The sequence below is a fragment of the Oncorhynchus gorbuscha genome, linkage group LG01 (genome assembly GCF_021184085.1).
Source record: "Oncorhynchus gorbuscha isolate QuinsamMale2020 ecotype Even-year linkage group LG01, OgorEven_v1.0, whole genome shotgun sequence".
Taxonomy (NCBI): domain Eukaryota; kingdom Metazoa; phylum Chordata; class Actinopteri; order Salmoniformes; family Salmonidae; genus Oncorhynchus; species Oncorhynchus gorbuscha.
In genome coordinates this window covers 55,119,005-55,135,562 of record NC_060173.1, presented here as the reverse complement: position 1 = coordinate 55,135,562, position 16,558 = coordinate 55,119,005, and the positions used below count along the sequence as shown (strand labels likewise).

Here is a 16,558-nt window from a genome sequence, read left to right as displayed (position 1 = left end):
CCTCATATCTGACTCAGGTTTGAAGTGATAGGCTATGGATGTGCCACCTGCGTTGGAAACACTGCACCTTTACCGGAGACCGTCTCTGAAGCTATCAAAGAGGTACTTGAACAAACTCTGTCTTAACTTGGTTACTATTCACTGGAGAGCTGGGAATGAATAAGACTGTATTCCAGAATGAAGTATTTAGGAGATATTATCCATTCCAGTGTTAATTTGATCCTTGAAAAAAATTCAATACACTTGGCTGCCTCCTCTAACGCACTCTGCCATCAAATATTTTGACCAAATGGGTGACTAGAGAGAGTGACGGAGAGGTTTTATAGGGAGGTCTAACCTTCCCCATGCGCCTGCTGTAGGGGGACTTGGTGGCCTGCGGAGTGCTATCTGGGAACAGACACTTTGAGGGACGCCTATGTGACTGCGTCAGGGCCAACTATCTGGCCTCTCCACCCCTAGTAGTGGCGTACGCCATTGCCGGCACCGTCAGCATCAACTTCGAGAAAGAGCCTCTGGGTAAGTGAACAACATCACGTTTCAAACCTCAAAAACACATTTTGAGGTTTGTTTAACACTTTTGTAATAATCTGTCTCCTGTCTTCTACACTTTTTGATACCATTGATGAACTACCGTTCACTTGCTGTGATGGTCCAAAAACATTATCTGGGGGGGTCAATTTGTTCCCAATGGAAGGTTAAAAACATAACGTGTTACATGTTTGTTATAACCCTTGTCCCTCTGGTGTAGGTGTGACCTCTGAGGGGAAGGAGGTGTACCTGCGGGATGTGTGGCCCACCAGGGAGGAGGTGCAGCAGATAGAGCAGGACAAGGTCATCTCTTCCATCTTCACAGAGCTCCGTGCCAGAAGGGAGGTGAGGGGTCCTTTTTGTTTAGGGTTGGCTCCCTCTCTTGAGTCATTCTTTTCCCTCAACCTATTCAAGTTTCATTACGGTGCAGTCATTACAGTGTGCTGTTTGTCACTCTGTTACAGAAAGGGAACACGTTTTGGAATAACCTTGAATGTCCAGAGTCTGTGGTTTTCCCATGGGATCCCAAATCCACATATATCCGCTCTCCTTCCTTCTTCAACAAACTTGTGAGTCTTATTTTTTGTGTGGAAAATTACAAAGTACAACAATAATAAACACTTTTAAGAGAGATAATTTAAGAAACTCAGAAGTAGATATATTTCATATATTCAAAGCGTAATGGATAGTTTGTGAAACATATTATCATCAGGTTAAGCTGAATTCATATTTCAGAACTACTCTGGGCCCTGGTTCTATATGACCTCTCCCCTCTCTCCCAGTGTAAAGAGGTCCAGCCGCCACAGTCTATAGAGAACGCCCATGCCCTACTGTTTCTGGGAGACAAGGTGACCACCGACCACATCTCCCCTGCCGGGAGCATCGCCAGGGTCAGTGCTGCTGCCAAGTACCTGCTGAGCAAACGGTGAGCATCCTATAATTTATGTACGCAGACTGCTGCAGCAGGGGCTGGGTTGTTCAAATTCTTCACCTCCATGTAATTTATTTATTTATGTCGTATGCAAAGTGCTACTTTAGCATTTTACCAGGGTCAGGAGCAAATGTTTTGGTAAACTCTCAGTGGAACTCAGGAGGAAAGCAGTTTGACCTTTAAACTCTGGATTTCTCACTCTCAGCCTTACACCACGAGAGTTCAATTCGTACGGCGCCCGGAGGGGAAACGACGCGGTGATGACCCGAGGGACATTTGCCAGCATCAAACTCCAGAACCGGTTAATCGGCAAACCGGGCCCCAAGACCGTGCACATTCCATCAGGCCAGACTGTAAGTGAGAGAGAGGGTCAAGTCTAGAAACGGTGCACTTGAACTGTGCTCTTCATTCAGCTCTGTACGGAAGGGAATAAGTATCTCCCTATTGCTCATGATTTGATAACCCAAGCAAACGCTTGGATAACCCAAGCAAACGTAAAATACCTTATTACAAATAAAATGAGATTCATATTTGCAGTAAATGGAGAGTGGATAATATACATGATTTCGGCCAAGTTGTTTAACAGTGTGTTTTTGTGCTGTTAGCTGGACGTGTTTGAGGCAGTAGAGCGCTACCAGAGAGACGGGATTCCCCTCATCATCCTGGCAGGGAAGCAGTACGGCTCAGGAAACTCTCGGGACTGGGCGGCCAAAGGACCCTACCTACTGGTAAAGGCTACATTCCACACCCAAGAGCCTCAAGCACTGGTCACATGCCAATAAAACTGGCTTCTGGGTGGAGCTTGTTCTTTAACACTTTTTTAAACACTCTTTAACACTTGAAGTGTTGAAAGATTGTTCTATAAATAAAGATTTTTTTAAATAACTAGATGCAGTACAACCAAGGTGAGGGCGTTTGACGGGATGTTGGCTGCAGATCTGGTTCTGTACTGTGGCTGGCAACATGTGCTCTTAAATTAGGGAAGTGCTCCCGCTGTGGGAAAATCAATCAGTGGAAATTTCAAGTGCGCCACGTATAGTTTTTGATAAAAGTCAAACTTTCATTAAAATTGACATACAATATACTGAATTAAAGCTACACTCGTTGTGAATCTATCCACCAAGTCAGATTTGTAAAATTCTTTTCGGCGAAAGCATGAGAAGCTATTATCTGATACCATGCACCCTCAAAATACTGCAACGTCACCTAACACGACAGATTTTGCGTTAGCCGGTGCAAACCAAAAACGCTGAAATAAAATATAAAACATTCATTACCTTTGACGAGCTTCTTTCTTGGCACTCCTAGATGTCCCCTAAACATCATTTAGGGTCTTTTTTCGATTAAATCGGTCCATATATAGCCTAAATATCGATCTAAGAATACTGTGTGATAAACGGAAAAAAATAGCGTTTCATAACGTAACGTCATTTTTTTAAATTCAAAAAGTCGCCGATAAACTTTCACAAAACACTTCGAAATACTTTTGTAATGCAACTTTAGGTATTAGTACACGTTAATAAGCGATACAATTCATCAGGAGGCGATGTAAATTCATTAGATGTCGGTGTATAAAAAATGTCTGTAGAGAGCTCGATCAAAACATCCGGTCTGAGACCGGAGGGAAGGAGTTCCCTTGAACCGGTTAGACCAAGAATCAATTGCGAATCAAATGACAAGACTCTAGACAACGTGTGGAAGCTGTAGGCACTGTAACCTCGGCCCTATTTAATTCGGTTCACTTTGAACAATTCCTTGAAGTCGCGGAAGGATATATTTTTCCATTTTCAGTGAACAGATTTCCCTGCACTTTTCGATGAAACGCACGTTCTGTTAAAGCCACAGCCGTGATTTAAACAGTTTTAGAAACGTCTGAGTGTTTTCTATCCACACATACTAATCATATTCATATACTATATTCCTGGCATGAATAGCAGGGCGCTGAAATGTTGCGCGACTTTTTACAAAAAGCTGCGAAAAGCTGCTTGAATTCTCAACTTCCTTAACAGGATATGCAGTTAACCCACTGTGCCCCGGGCGCCGAAGATGTCGATTATGACAGCCCCCCGCACCGCTCTGATTCAGAAGGGTTGGGTTAAATGCAAAAGACTAATTTCAGTTGAATGCACTTAGTTATACAATTGACTGGGTATCCCCCTTTCCCTTCCCTTTCCCATTGTCATGCAAAAACAGGAAAGAGCGGTCCCTAAACTGTTGCCACGAGGTTGGAAGCAGATAATTGTCTAGAATGTCATTGCATGCTGTAGCGTTAAGATATCCCTTCACTGGAACTAAGGGTCTTAGCCCAGACCGTAAAAACAGCCCCAGACCATTTTTTCTTCTCCAACAAACGTTACAGTTTGTATGTACACAATGAAATTCTAAATAAGTCAAATATTCCTTGGGAAATTTCATTCAATTGTATATGTGCCTTTTTTCTCCATGGGATACAGATCCCATTGGTCTCTTATTCTGTGTGTTCTGTGGTTGGCAGGGTGTGCGAGCTGTCATAGCAGAAAGCTTTGAGAAGATGCACAAGAACCACCTGGTGGGCATGGGCATCGCGCCCCTCCAGTTCTTGCCAGGCCAGAGTGCCGATTCGCTAGAGCTCTGTGGGAAGGAGAAGTTCACTATCACTCTACCAGAGGACCTGTCCCCAAAGCAAATGCTGACTGTCAAAGTATGGCATCCAATCAAATGTTACCTTTTTATAACTCAAATTTCCCATCCCCATGTAAAATGTCTCACAACTATCTTTGTCCGTGGCATTGTCTCTTCATTGACCTACATTTTTCCCTTTTTTCTCTCTAGACTAGCTCTGGAAAGACTTTCAGTGTGACGACTCTGTTTGACAACGAGATGGATGTGGCCTTTTACCGGCATGGCGGGCTGCTGCGATATGTGGCTCGGACCATGCTCTAGACTAGATAATTTTATCTTAACGCCGCTTTAACCCCAAGGACTGTTTTTCTTTCTGTGCTTATATATGGGGTTAATCATGCTCCAACCATCTAGTTGAATGTGTGGAAATGGGCCTACTAAACTAGCGTGCTCAAGTAGGGAAGACACAGAAGCTAATTCACAGAGATTATGTACCCTCCCCTGCCCACAGACAAATGCCTCCCAGGTCTAAACCGAACCTGTGCTGTTTTGAACTGCTTGTGACCAGTCCAGTCTGCTCCACTTCAGACTAGCTCAGACCAGCCCAACAGCTCAGTCCTCTTTGACGATATCAATCTGCTTCAGCATTTAGACCAACACAATCCACTTTAGAACAGGTTGATATTAAATGGCTGAGCATGCCCCATCCATGCTCCAGCAGGGTGCCTGTTCTATAGGGTGGAACATTCCGAACGTTGCAGTGTAGAAGCCCAATGTAAAGAATGGGCATAACCTGATAGTCATTGATTTTTATCTGTGTCAGTCGGAAAGTTTCATCTCGTTTGAACAGGTATCTGCACTTTTTATCAGCGCTTGAGCTTCCTAACCACATCAGTCAAGTTCAATTCTGAAACCAGATCGATCTGCTTTAGCCGACCAGATGAGACCTTGTGCCCAATTGCAACCCAACTCTTTCTCTCTACTCCTTTGATGCGTATGTAGATCTGGACAGATTGGATTACTGTAAGCAACAGGGAGAATATTCTACTTTGCCTACATAATGTAATCTTTTACGATTTTGATTTGGAATCGTGCACCAGTCTCGGCTGTGCATATCTCTTGCAGACTCGTCCATCCTTTACAACAGAGTATTTCCAGGGATGTCCTCTTTTGCACTTATGGTCAGAATGAGAATGTGGAGGAAACAGTTGTTATTTGCTCTCCATGTCTGCACAGTTTCATTGTCTACTGGTTGAACTGATTATCTGACAACGGGGTTAGTTTCCACACCCAAATCTATCGATTTCACTGGTGCTGAGGCAGAGGTGTCAAAATGTCCTTCGCTTTGGTGCTTCTAATGACAATTTGCGAGGTCCTCTGTAAGACGCATACAATCTTGAACTGTGTATCTCTATATATGGCTCTGATAGTCTAGTTTGATCTACAATATCTCATTACATGTTGCTTGTCAGGTACCGATATTTAAGGTTTACAAAGTAGCGGGCAACCATTGTTCGTGTGTTGGTATTAACACTGTGGTTGGACATTTTGCATGTTAAGGCTGTCTGTGTGACAATGTTGCCTCAGTTGGCTTACTCAGATAATGGCACTATATGAAACTTTATTCATACAATATAATTGAGACTTCTGGAATGTGGATTTGAACATTCGCTTTTAAACAAATACTTTAGTGGTCATTGAGATTGTCAATTATTTATTGTCATACTAAATTCAAACAGTTTACTGTCTGGTGCTGTTTGAAAACCCAACATTTTTATTTATTTTTTACTTTCCAAGAGTGAACAATGCCGTTGTGTTGCCATGACACATTTCCAAAGCAAGTTTAAGCAGAGAACAGAGTTTCCTGACCTGTAATGTCATTCGTTTTGAGGGTGCATACACACACGTTGATGTCTTTGGTTGTCAAACTACAGAGCTTCAATTAGCCTGATTTGGGCTTATTGGTTTCCTGTGTTTTGTTGTGTTTTGATTGGGTACTTGAGTCCTGGCCGCTGGTCTGATCAAGATGGTGCAACACTGAAGAATTTTCAGAATCAGGTAGAAATGTCTAGTGTAGATACGATTGAATTGTCACGTAGAACATGTAATCAAGTCAACTGTGTTCATTTCTATCTGCAATGTTATTCTGAGTATTTCACCTCACTGAGTATACCCCAGTTTTATCTTAATGCAGTTTCCCTTGAAAGTGTGATCCGTTCTATTGGCTTGACTTCAAAGGTATGCGTCTCACTGACCGCTTTGGGGATTTTAGTTTTTTCCCTGAGAGTACAAGCACACGGTAATTTAGTCTATTTTAATTAATGGATGACGTATGTGATGTTATTATTTGTGTGTAGCTGTTGTTGGGGTACTGCTTCATTTTTCATTTTCACAAACAATTTACCATATGCAAACAAAGCAAGTGCAACATTGCACATAACAATAAGTACCTGGATAATGCAGAGAAGTGGTAAAAATAATAAAAATAAGTACCGAATACTGAATTATAACAGATATTGTATATAGTTTTTAATAAATGATTAAAATGAAAGTTTTGAATGTTTTACTGTAAAGAAACTACAAAAAAAAAACATTTCGATTTGGATGCTGGCCTCTCAAATCAGTGCTGGCATTATTGTTCCAGCACATCACCCGCAAGTCCAAGACAGACCTTATTCACACTGCTTTGTTCTTAGTCCTGGGCTATCTTACCCCCAGGCTAGACTGGCTCATTGTTTTGCTTAGCAATGACCAAGAAGGGTAAAGAAGCTTCAGAATTTTGGAAAACCCATTCACTTACATGTTTGCTTGAAATTAACATGCTACATTTGTAGGTTTAAATGCTATCTTAACTGGCTTTAAAATAGATCCTTTACTACAGCACTACTAATATCCAACTTCGACTTGAAGAATGTCTGTTCTTTGCTAGGAGATACCGACCCTGCCGTTATGCTTGTTTACACTGAGCTGCACTGTCGGGATGCGATCCATTACATTCTATCCACCACATTTTCGAACCTTTCTAAGGACACAGCCAATCAACAGAAGTGATGGATTTGACTTCTGTTTACTTTCTTATTGCAGCGCAGCGGTGGCAAACTTGCCGGAGTAAATGATTTGAGCGTCAATTTATAGAGAATAAAAGTCAAGTAAACAAGTGTGTGTGTGTGTATATATATATAAAAAACGTCCCCTTTTCAGGATTTTATTTTTCATAGATTTAAAAAATGTATGAAAACAGTTTTCACTTTGTCATTGTGTTGTATTGTAAACTCAGCAACAACAAAAAAACGTCCCTTCTTCAGGTCCCTGTCTTTCAAAGACAATTTGTAAAAATCCAAATAACTTCACAGATCTTCATTGTAAATGGTTTAAACACTTTCCCATGCTTGTTCAGTGAACCATAAACAATTAATGAACATGCACCTGTGGAACGGTTGTTAAGACACTAACAGCTTACAGACTGTAGGCAATTTAAGGTCACAGTTATGAACATTTAGGACACTAAAGAGGCTTTTCTACTGACTCTGAAAAACACCAAAGGAAAGATGCCCCGGGTCCCTGCTCATCTGCGTGAACGTGCCTTAGGCATGCTGCAATGAGGCATGAGGACTGCAGATGTGGCCAGGGAATTGCAATGCCTGTAATGTGAGACGCCTAAGACAGCGCTACCGGGAGCCAGGACAGACAGCTGATCATCCTCTCAGTGGGAGACCACGTGTAACAACATTAAAACTCGTTTTTCAACCACTCCACACATTTCTTGTTAACCTCTTAAGTCGACCCTCTACTTTTTCGAACATTCTGTAAAAAATCGTGCAACATTTCAGCGCCCTGCTACTCATGCCAGGAATATAGTATATGCATATGATTAGTATGTGTGGATAGAAAACACTCAGACGTTTATAAAACTGGTTAAATCACAGCTTTGACTATAACAGAACGTGCATTTCATTGAAAAGTGCAGGAAAATCTGATCACTGAAAATTGAAAAATATATCCATCCGCCACTTCAACCCATTGTTAAAGGCGAACCACATTAAATGGGGCTGAGGTTGCAATACCTACAGCTTCCACACGATGTCAACAGTCTTGTCATTTGCCTAGGCTTTGTTTCTTGGTCAAACGAAGAAGAGACGAGCCATTTGTTCAGGTCTCCGACCGGATATTTTGGTTGAGATTTACCCGGACATTATTTCCAGACGTACCCCTATAGAATATACATCGCCTCGTGATCAATTTGATCACTTATTAACGTGTACTAATACCTAAAGTTGCATTACAAAAGTATTTCGAAGTGTTTTGTGAAAGTTTATCGTCAACTTTTTTCATTTAAAAAAATGACGTTACGTTATAAGACGCTATTTTTTACTTGGTGCATGACAAAAGTTATTTTTTGTTTGTTTACAGACAGATTATTTCACTTAAAATTCACTATCACAATTTCAGTGGGTCAGAAGTTTACAAACACCAAGTTAACTGTGCCTTTAAACGGCTTGGAACATTTCAGAAAATTGTGTCATGGCTTTAGAAGCTTCCGATAGGCTAATTGCCATACTTTGAGTCAATTGGAGTTGTACCTCTGGATGTATTTCAAGGCCTACCTTCAAACTCAGTGCCTCTTTGCTTGACATCATGGGAAAATCAAAAGAAATCGGCCAAGACCTCAGAATTTATTTTGTAGAAACTCCACAAAGGTCTGGTTCATCCAGCAATTTCAAAACGCCCGAAGGTACCACGTTCATCTGTACAAACAGTAGTACGCAAGTATAAACACCATGGGACCATTCAGGCATCATACCGCTCAAGAAGGAGACGTGTTCTGTCTCCTAGAGATGAATGCACTTTGGTGCGAAAAGTGAAAATCAATCCCAGAACAACAGCAAAGGACCTCGCGAAGATGCTGGAGGAAACAGGTACAAAGGTATCTATATCCACAATAAAATGAGTCCTATATCGACGTAACCTGAAAGGCCGCTCAGCAAGGCAGAAGCCACTGCTCCAAAACCGCCATAAAAAAGCCTCTGGTCTGATGAAACAAAATAGAACTGTTTGGCCATAATGACCATCGTTATGTTTGGAAGAAGAAGGGGGCTTGCAAGCCAAAGAACACCATCCAAACCATGAAGCACGGGGTGGCAGCATCATGTTGTGGGGGTGCTTTGCTGCAGGAGGGACTGGTGCACTTCACAAAATGGATGGCAACATGATGCAGGAAAATGATGTGGATATATTGAAGCAACATCTCAAGACATCAGTCAGGAAATTAAAGCTTAGTCGCAAATGGGTCTTCCAAATGGACAATGACCCCAAGCATACTTCCAAAGTTGTGGCAAAATGGCTTAATAAGGACAACAAAGTCAAGGTTTTGAAGTTGCCATCACAAAGCTGACTGACTTCAATCCTATATCAAATTTGTCGGCAGAACTGAAAAAGAATGTGCGAGCAAAGAAGCCTACAAACCTGACTCAAGTTACACCAGCTCTGTCAGGAGCAATGGGCCAAAATGTACCCATCTTATTGTGGGAAGCTTGTGGAAGACTACCGGAAACATTTGACCCAAGTTAAACAATTTAAAGGTAATGCTACCAAATACTAATTGAGAGTATGTAAACTTCTGACCCACTGGGAATGTGATGAAAGAAATACAAACTGAAATAAATCATTCTACTATTATTCTGACATTTCACATTTTTCATTTTTATTACAGCTTTTATTTCTTTCATCACATTCCCAGTTGGTCAGAAGTTTACATAAACTCAATTAGTATTTGGTAGCATTGCTTTTAAAGAGTCCAAGGCTGGTTTTGGTCCCCAGCGGGTGGGCCTGGATCCCAAGCAGTGATGGAAAAATCCCAATTGTCATACTTGAGTTAAAATAAATATACCCTATTAAAAATGACTCAAGTGAAAGTCATAGAGTAAAAAAGTCTACAAATATTTGGTTTTAAATATACATATAAAAAGTATGAAAAGTAAATGTAATGTTATGCAGGTGAATGAGGACCCAAAAGCGACTTGGCGAAAACAGAGTCTTTAATCCAGTTTAAGGAAATAGCAATACTCCTAGACAAATCGGAGCGGTAAATAAAGCATAAGAAACAATTTCACTCGTAATCACGAGAACTGACTGGAGACTCGATAATGAACTGCAGGTTGCCTTGGGAAGGCACTTGACCGTAGCAGACTCAGACACCTGCTCACCACGCAGCATCTGAGGGAAACACGACACGACAGGGCGATACAAAGACACAGCACGGTGAACAGTATACAAGGATCCGACAGGGCAGAAACGGAAAACAAGGGGAGAAATAGGGACTCTAATCAGGGGAAAAGATAGGGAACAGGTGTGGGAAGACTAAATGATTGATTAGTGGAATAGGAACAGCTGGGAGCAGGAACGGAACGATAGAGAGAAGAGAGAGAGAGGGAGAGAGAAAAAGGGGAACGAACCTAAAAAGACCAGCAGGGGAAAACGAACAGAAGGAAAAGCATAATGACAAGACAATATAAGACAAAACATGACATGTAATGCCAAAAACATACTTTAGTATCAAAAGTAAAAGTTTTAATAATTTAAAATCCCTTATTTTAAGAAAACCAGACAGATAGCCAGGGGCACACTCCAACACTCTTTACAAACTAAGCATTTGTGTTTTTTGAGTACACCAGATCAGGGGCAGTACGGATGACCAGGTGTTCTCCTGATAAGTGCGTGAAATTTCTGTCATGCTAAGCATTCAAAATGTAATGAGTACTTTTCGTTGTCAGGGAAAATGTATGGAGTAAAAAGTACATTATTTTCATAAAAGTAAATATTTTAAAGCAATGCTACCATTGCTTTTAAGTAAAAATAGTAAAAAATCTAAATACTAAAGTACACATACCCCCCAAAAATACTTAAGTCATACTTTAAAGTATTTTTCCATAAGAAGTTTATACCACTGCTCCCAAGTGGGTAGGCATGTGCCCTCCCAGGTCCACCTGCCCAGTCATGTGACATCCATAGATAAGGGCCTGAATTTATTTGACTGATTTCCTTATATGAACTGTAACTCAGTACAATCGTTGAAATTGTTGCATTTATATTTTTGTTCAGTATAAATATTACCTAGATATTAGGCCATTCGTTAGCTAAATATTAGTGCCATAGGCTAAATATTTACCTGTCAAAGTGCAAGAAAAATAGGTAACCAGATTATGAAATGGCAGATCTGTAGTGTGTTTTTCCAGGCTTTGCTCAGTGGTGCACGGGCACACAAAGCTCCACTGTGAATTAAATCAAATCACATTTTTATTGTCACATGCTTTATAAACAACAGGTGTAGACTAACAGTGAAATGCTTACTTTAGAGCCCTTCTCAACAATGCTGCATACAGTAAGAAATAAAAAATTATAATAGAAAAAAATAAGTAACATGAAGAATAAATACACAATGAGCAATGATAGCTGGGCTATATGCATGGGGTACCAGTACCGACTCCGTGTGCAGGGGTTCAAAGAAATTGAGGTAGATATGTACACATAGGTATTAGGTAGGGGTAAAGTGACGAGACTACCGGATAGGCCTAGGACTACGTTTTTAGACAAAAGTATTACACCTGGGCTACAACAACACAGTGCAATGAGGAATGTATTATTGATATCAAGTGAATACACATTTGTCTATAGGGTGTAAACTGCAGTGATGTAGGCTAATTTGAATATCCACTCACATTTCCTGTTTTGTTTCATGCTGAATTCACTAGATAGGCCAACAGCCTGATTATGTAACCATTTGGATCAGTTTGGGTCTATTCTCAACAGTTTAGAAGGTCCAGAAAGCTACGTTAGTAGGCCACTCATATGGTGTAGGCCTATTTTGTCAGGATGTAGCCCGGTGTTAAGATAGGCCTACTGTAGGAAAATATCAGCTTTTCCTTTCCATCTCCCAGCTTGTTACACCTCGATCACACATACAGTTTCATTGTGCAAAATGTTACGCAACATCATCTGGATGTGTGTGCAACAAAAGTTAAACATTCACCTTTTCTGTCAAGGCGTCTACGGATACAATTTCATGCATAAGTTTGATAAATCCAACATATGTACCACCAGTGGAGACTGCTGAGGGGAGTACAGCTCATAATAATGGTCGTAATGGAGTAAATGGAATGGCATGTGTTTGAAGTATTTGATACCATTCCACCCATTCCGCTCCAGCCATTACTACGAGCCCATCCTCCCCAATTAAGGTGCCACCAACCTCCTGTGTACATCACACGGAACGCACCGCAAGGCAAACGCAGCATTCCATTGGAAATGAATGTACTTCTGATGTACCAAAACGCCAGAACACTGTCGGTGTGAAGGCTTAATGTTAGGCTTAATACTGCAGTGAATATATCCAGTCAATTTACACAGTGAAATATACAGTGAAATATATATATTTAAATTAGATAATAAAATCATAGATAGCTTACACTATGAGCACTCCCTCCCCAGTCCTCGAAAATCTACCATATTGTTTCAGTTTTTTAGGGACAATAATTGTATTATACCTAGGCTACAACAACACAACGCAATGAAGAATTGTATTATTGTTTTTGAGTACAAAACTCTAGTATGGGCTGTAAACTGCAGTGAATAGCCTATGTAATTTGAATAACCGCTCAAAAGCCCGTCGTTTAGAATGCATATTCATAATTTCAAAATAACTGCATCTAGCCTGCCTGACTGGGCAACCATTTGGATCAGTTACGTTTTTTATTTTCTTGACAGTTTAGCCTACAAGGGGCAAACACATTAGCAGGGCAGTCATACGGTGTAATTTGTCATGATGTATGGGCTAACAGAAAGGATTTCTAGTGGCGCTCATATGAATTATAATAATGCGTGAACACAAAATAAGTTGTATCCATAGTTTCCGCGCTTGGCTTCTGTGTTTTTAAAAACGTTCTAAATTGAAGGGGATACTGAGAAGGAACTGCCAGATGCATCATAATAGCCCGGAAGTAAAGCTGCACTAGAGACACATTTTAAATGGAATAGATTGAATACATGGAGCAGGGTATAAACACTCGCATAAAACACTATTTAAATGTATTTTCAGAAGGAAATGGTCATCATTCAATTATTACATCAAATATATACATCTCATGGTAGTGGGTAGTTATTTTATATATATTTTTGCAAAAGTCTTATTAGCTACCTTATATTTTTGGCAGTCCTGGTGTGAAGGTTGAGGAATGGAAGAGCAGACTGTCATATCGCAGATAAAACAATGAGACGGATATTTCACTGGATGTAGGGCCCGTACATGTGAAGCATCCAGTTGGAGTTTGCACTCACTACCAAATCTGGTGATGAGAGGAAGTCCCCATGGTTGGCAGTGGGAGAAGATGGAGGGAGATGGATTTTGGCCAACATTCTGCCGGTTTTCTCATAGACAAAACATTTGATCTCCATACAGTTTTCCGTTTCCATAACTAGAATCTGTTACAGACAGAGTGGACTGTGTTGTGTAGAGCAATGACAAATTGAGCACACATGCACTTCAAAGAGAAGGCGAATAAATGCTTGTACACACCAATAGGATCTCACTAGCTGGTGCTTGGCTCTGCACACCTTGCTTGTTCTGCCCACTAAGATGAATTTACTCCCATTGGAAACGACACAACAGGATCTGGTCTATCTTGGGTTAGTTATACAAATCTTTGGTCATATAACCATAAATATTTTTGATATGCAATTTGGAATTACAATTTAAGAGGACTAAGTAGCAAAACAAATCTCAGATCTGTCCTGTTTGGGTGCAATGTAAGCCTGCATATCATTCTTAACTCTTTAGAGCGCACTGATGCACAAGTGATAGGCCTACATTGTATATCATGCTGACTACACCGTCTGCGTGTGTGAGCGTTGCAAAATAAATGTACACATGCATGTTATTCAATCATTTCATCCAAAGCTTGCACGTCAATGAGCGTCTGCGTAAGCAGGTGCTAAAATAGAATTTGGTTCTATTTTTGACGCTTGACATGTTGCAAGTCCAGCCTCTCTGATTTCTTCATTGGTTTTTAGGAGCATATACCCATGTGGGTGATTTGAAAGATGACTGAGGTCCACACTCCAGTCAAAATGGTTTGCCAACCGCCATATAAAGGCCATAGAAGGCTAAAGGAGGAGAGATTACTAGAAACTAACTAGGTTTCACCTTTTATTTGTGGATTAATTCTTGGAGTAGCCAACACATTATTTTGTGTGACACAAAATTGGTAAAAATTCTACAAAGATCCAGGAAAAAAAAGGACCTTGTGCATTTCAGGTTAAATAACAACCCAATGTTTATGTCCCAGGACAAAGAAGCTAGTAATAGCCAGCTAAATAGGTAAATATCCATTAATGTTTCATGTGTTTTGACCTGTCCCCAAATTAATATAGTTGGTTCAGAGTTTGTTTGGATATTTCAACCTACGGGTCTTGATCTGGTGTGGATGGATAAAATCAAAATGCATGGTCTAGCCAGCACAACTCAGTGAAACATAAGATATTACCGATTGTAATGTCCTAGTTGGTATGATATTCGTGATCATAGCTCGTCTATTTTGTTATCCAATGATTGTACGTTGGCTAATAGGACCAATGGTAAAGGCAGATTACACACTCGCCGTCAGATCCTTACAAGGCACCCCGACCTACGTCCCTGAAAACTCTCTCTTTCTCCTGCGAATGACAGGGAAGTTGGCCTTGTCGGGTGTCGGAAGTAAATCCTTTGCGTCCGACTTGTTAAATTAAAACATATTTGTCCAGTTCGAGATGAGTAATCGCTGTCCTGATATCCAGAAGCTATTTTCGATCATAAGAGACAGTGGCAGAAACATTATGTACAAAATAAGTTACAAATAACGTGAAAAAACACACACAATAGCACAATTGGTTAAGAGCCCGTAAAACGGCAGCCATCTCCTCCGGCACCTATTATGACCATTGCACTACTGACGTCACGAACTGCAGTAAGAAATCCATCGCCGTCTGCGCCCATTCAACATAGCCTATATTTAAGTTTTTATTACTTCTAAATAAAATAACTTTTTGGGGTTCTCATACACTTTCACTGATGTTTTGATTCTTGCTTGAACACTCGCTAAGATTGTATTTGGTTGTTATCTTTGCAAAATAACTATTTTGGATGCAGCAGTTGTTAGCTAGAATGCTAACTTGCATAACCTATGACGTAGGTGCATTACTATCAGAGGTCATAGAGGGGGCGGAGGATACGAACTGTATCTCTCAAAGGACCAAAATAACAAGGGTTACATAAGCATAACTCAGGAAGTGTAGCGGAAATGTTGTTTCCTCAGATTGAGGCACCATAGCTGTAAGTGTATATTTTCTATTTGAAGGATTCTTTCTCGCTGATGCTTTATCTTGGCCAGGTCGCAGTTGCAAATTAGAACTTGTTCTCAACTAGCCTACCTGGTTAAATAAAGGTGAAATAAAAAATAAAAATAAAAATGAAAGATAAGGGCCATATGTTTCAAAGCCGTGTCACATGTGATGATTATTGATGTTTCTTTACATTAAAACACAGCATTGGGATTTTAGTTCACATGAGTCAATCGTGAACGTAGCCAGTGGTGTGAAGTACTTAAGTAAAAATACTTGAAGTACTACTTAAGTAGTGTTTTGGGGGTATCTGTACTGTAATTTACTATTTATATTTTTGACAACTTTTACTTCACTACATTCCTAAAGAAAAGTATGTACTTTTTTACTCCATACATTTTCCCTGACAACCAAAAGTACTCCTACATTTTGAATGCTTAGCAGGACAGGAACATGGTCCAATTCACACACTAAGAGAACATCCCTGGTCATCCCTACTGCATCTTATCTGGCAGACTCAGGAAACACAATTGGTTTGTTTGTAAATGATGCCTTAGTGTTGGAGCATGCCCCTGGCTATCTGTAAAAACAATAATAATTATGTAATCTAGTTTGCTCAATATAAAGAATTTTAAAGGATTTATACTTTTGATACTTAAGAATATTTTAAATCAAATACATTTAGACTTACTCAATTAGTATTTTATTGGATGACTTTTACTTGAGTACTCTTCTATGAAGTTCTCTTTACTTTTACTCAAGTATGACAATTGGCTAATGGCTGAAAACTGTAGGTAGAAGGCAGAATGCCCCTGAGTTTGAGAGCTATGTTCAAAGCATTGATCTTGAAAATGTAATCTATTTCTATTTTTTTTCTAAAGCTATCTATCCAGATTTTGGATATTGGATGGGATTAAATGCATAGAAATAGAACGAGAGTCCCCATTAAACTCAATTATTTGAATTTCTATGCATGTAATCCTATCCAATAGGTGAAATCTAGAAATCCAGATAAATCATTTTTGAAAAACTGGGCACTGGAGTGCAAAACACTTGCCAGGTCCTCCACAACACTAGGTGGCATAGCCGAGGCAGTTGTTTTATTTATAAAAAAAAAAATTTCACCTTTAT

General features: G+C 40.1%; 1 protein-coding gene across 1 annotated transcript in view; it reads left to right on the top strand.

Annotated features, from left to right (window-relative positions):
- The window catches only part of ireb2 (iron-responsive element binding protein 2), a 28,077-nt gene extending 21,466 nt beyond the window's left edge, over window positions 1-6,611 (top strand). The window contains exons 14-22 of the mRNA XM_046357215.1: window positions 18-102; window positions 360-516; window positions 749-873; window positions 993-1,097; window positions 1,311-1,453; window positions 1,665-1,812; window positions 2,065-2,187; window positions 3,954-4,139; window positions 4,271-6,611. Of these exons, the coding sequence (XP_046213171.1) occupies window positions 18-102; window positions 360-516; window positions 749-873; window positions 993-1,097; window positions 1,311-1,453; window positions 1,665-1,812; window positions 2,065-2,187; window positions 3,954-4,139; window positions 4,271-4,381 (1,183 nt within the window). The 3' untranslated portion in view covers window positions 4,382-6,611. The remainder of the gene's footprint in view (window positions 1-17; window positions 103-359; window positions 517-748; window positions 874-992; window positions 1,098-1,310; window positions 1,454-1,664; window positions 1,813-2,064; window positions 2,188-3,953; window positions 4,140-4,270) is intronic.
- Window positions 6,612-16,558: the final 9,947 nt, after the last annotated feature.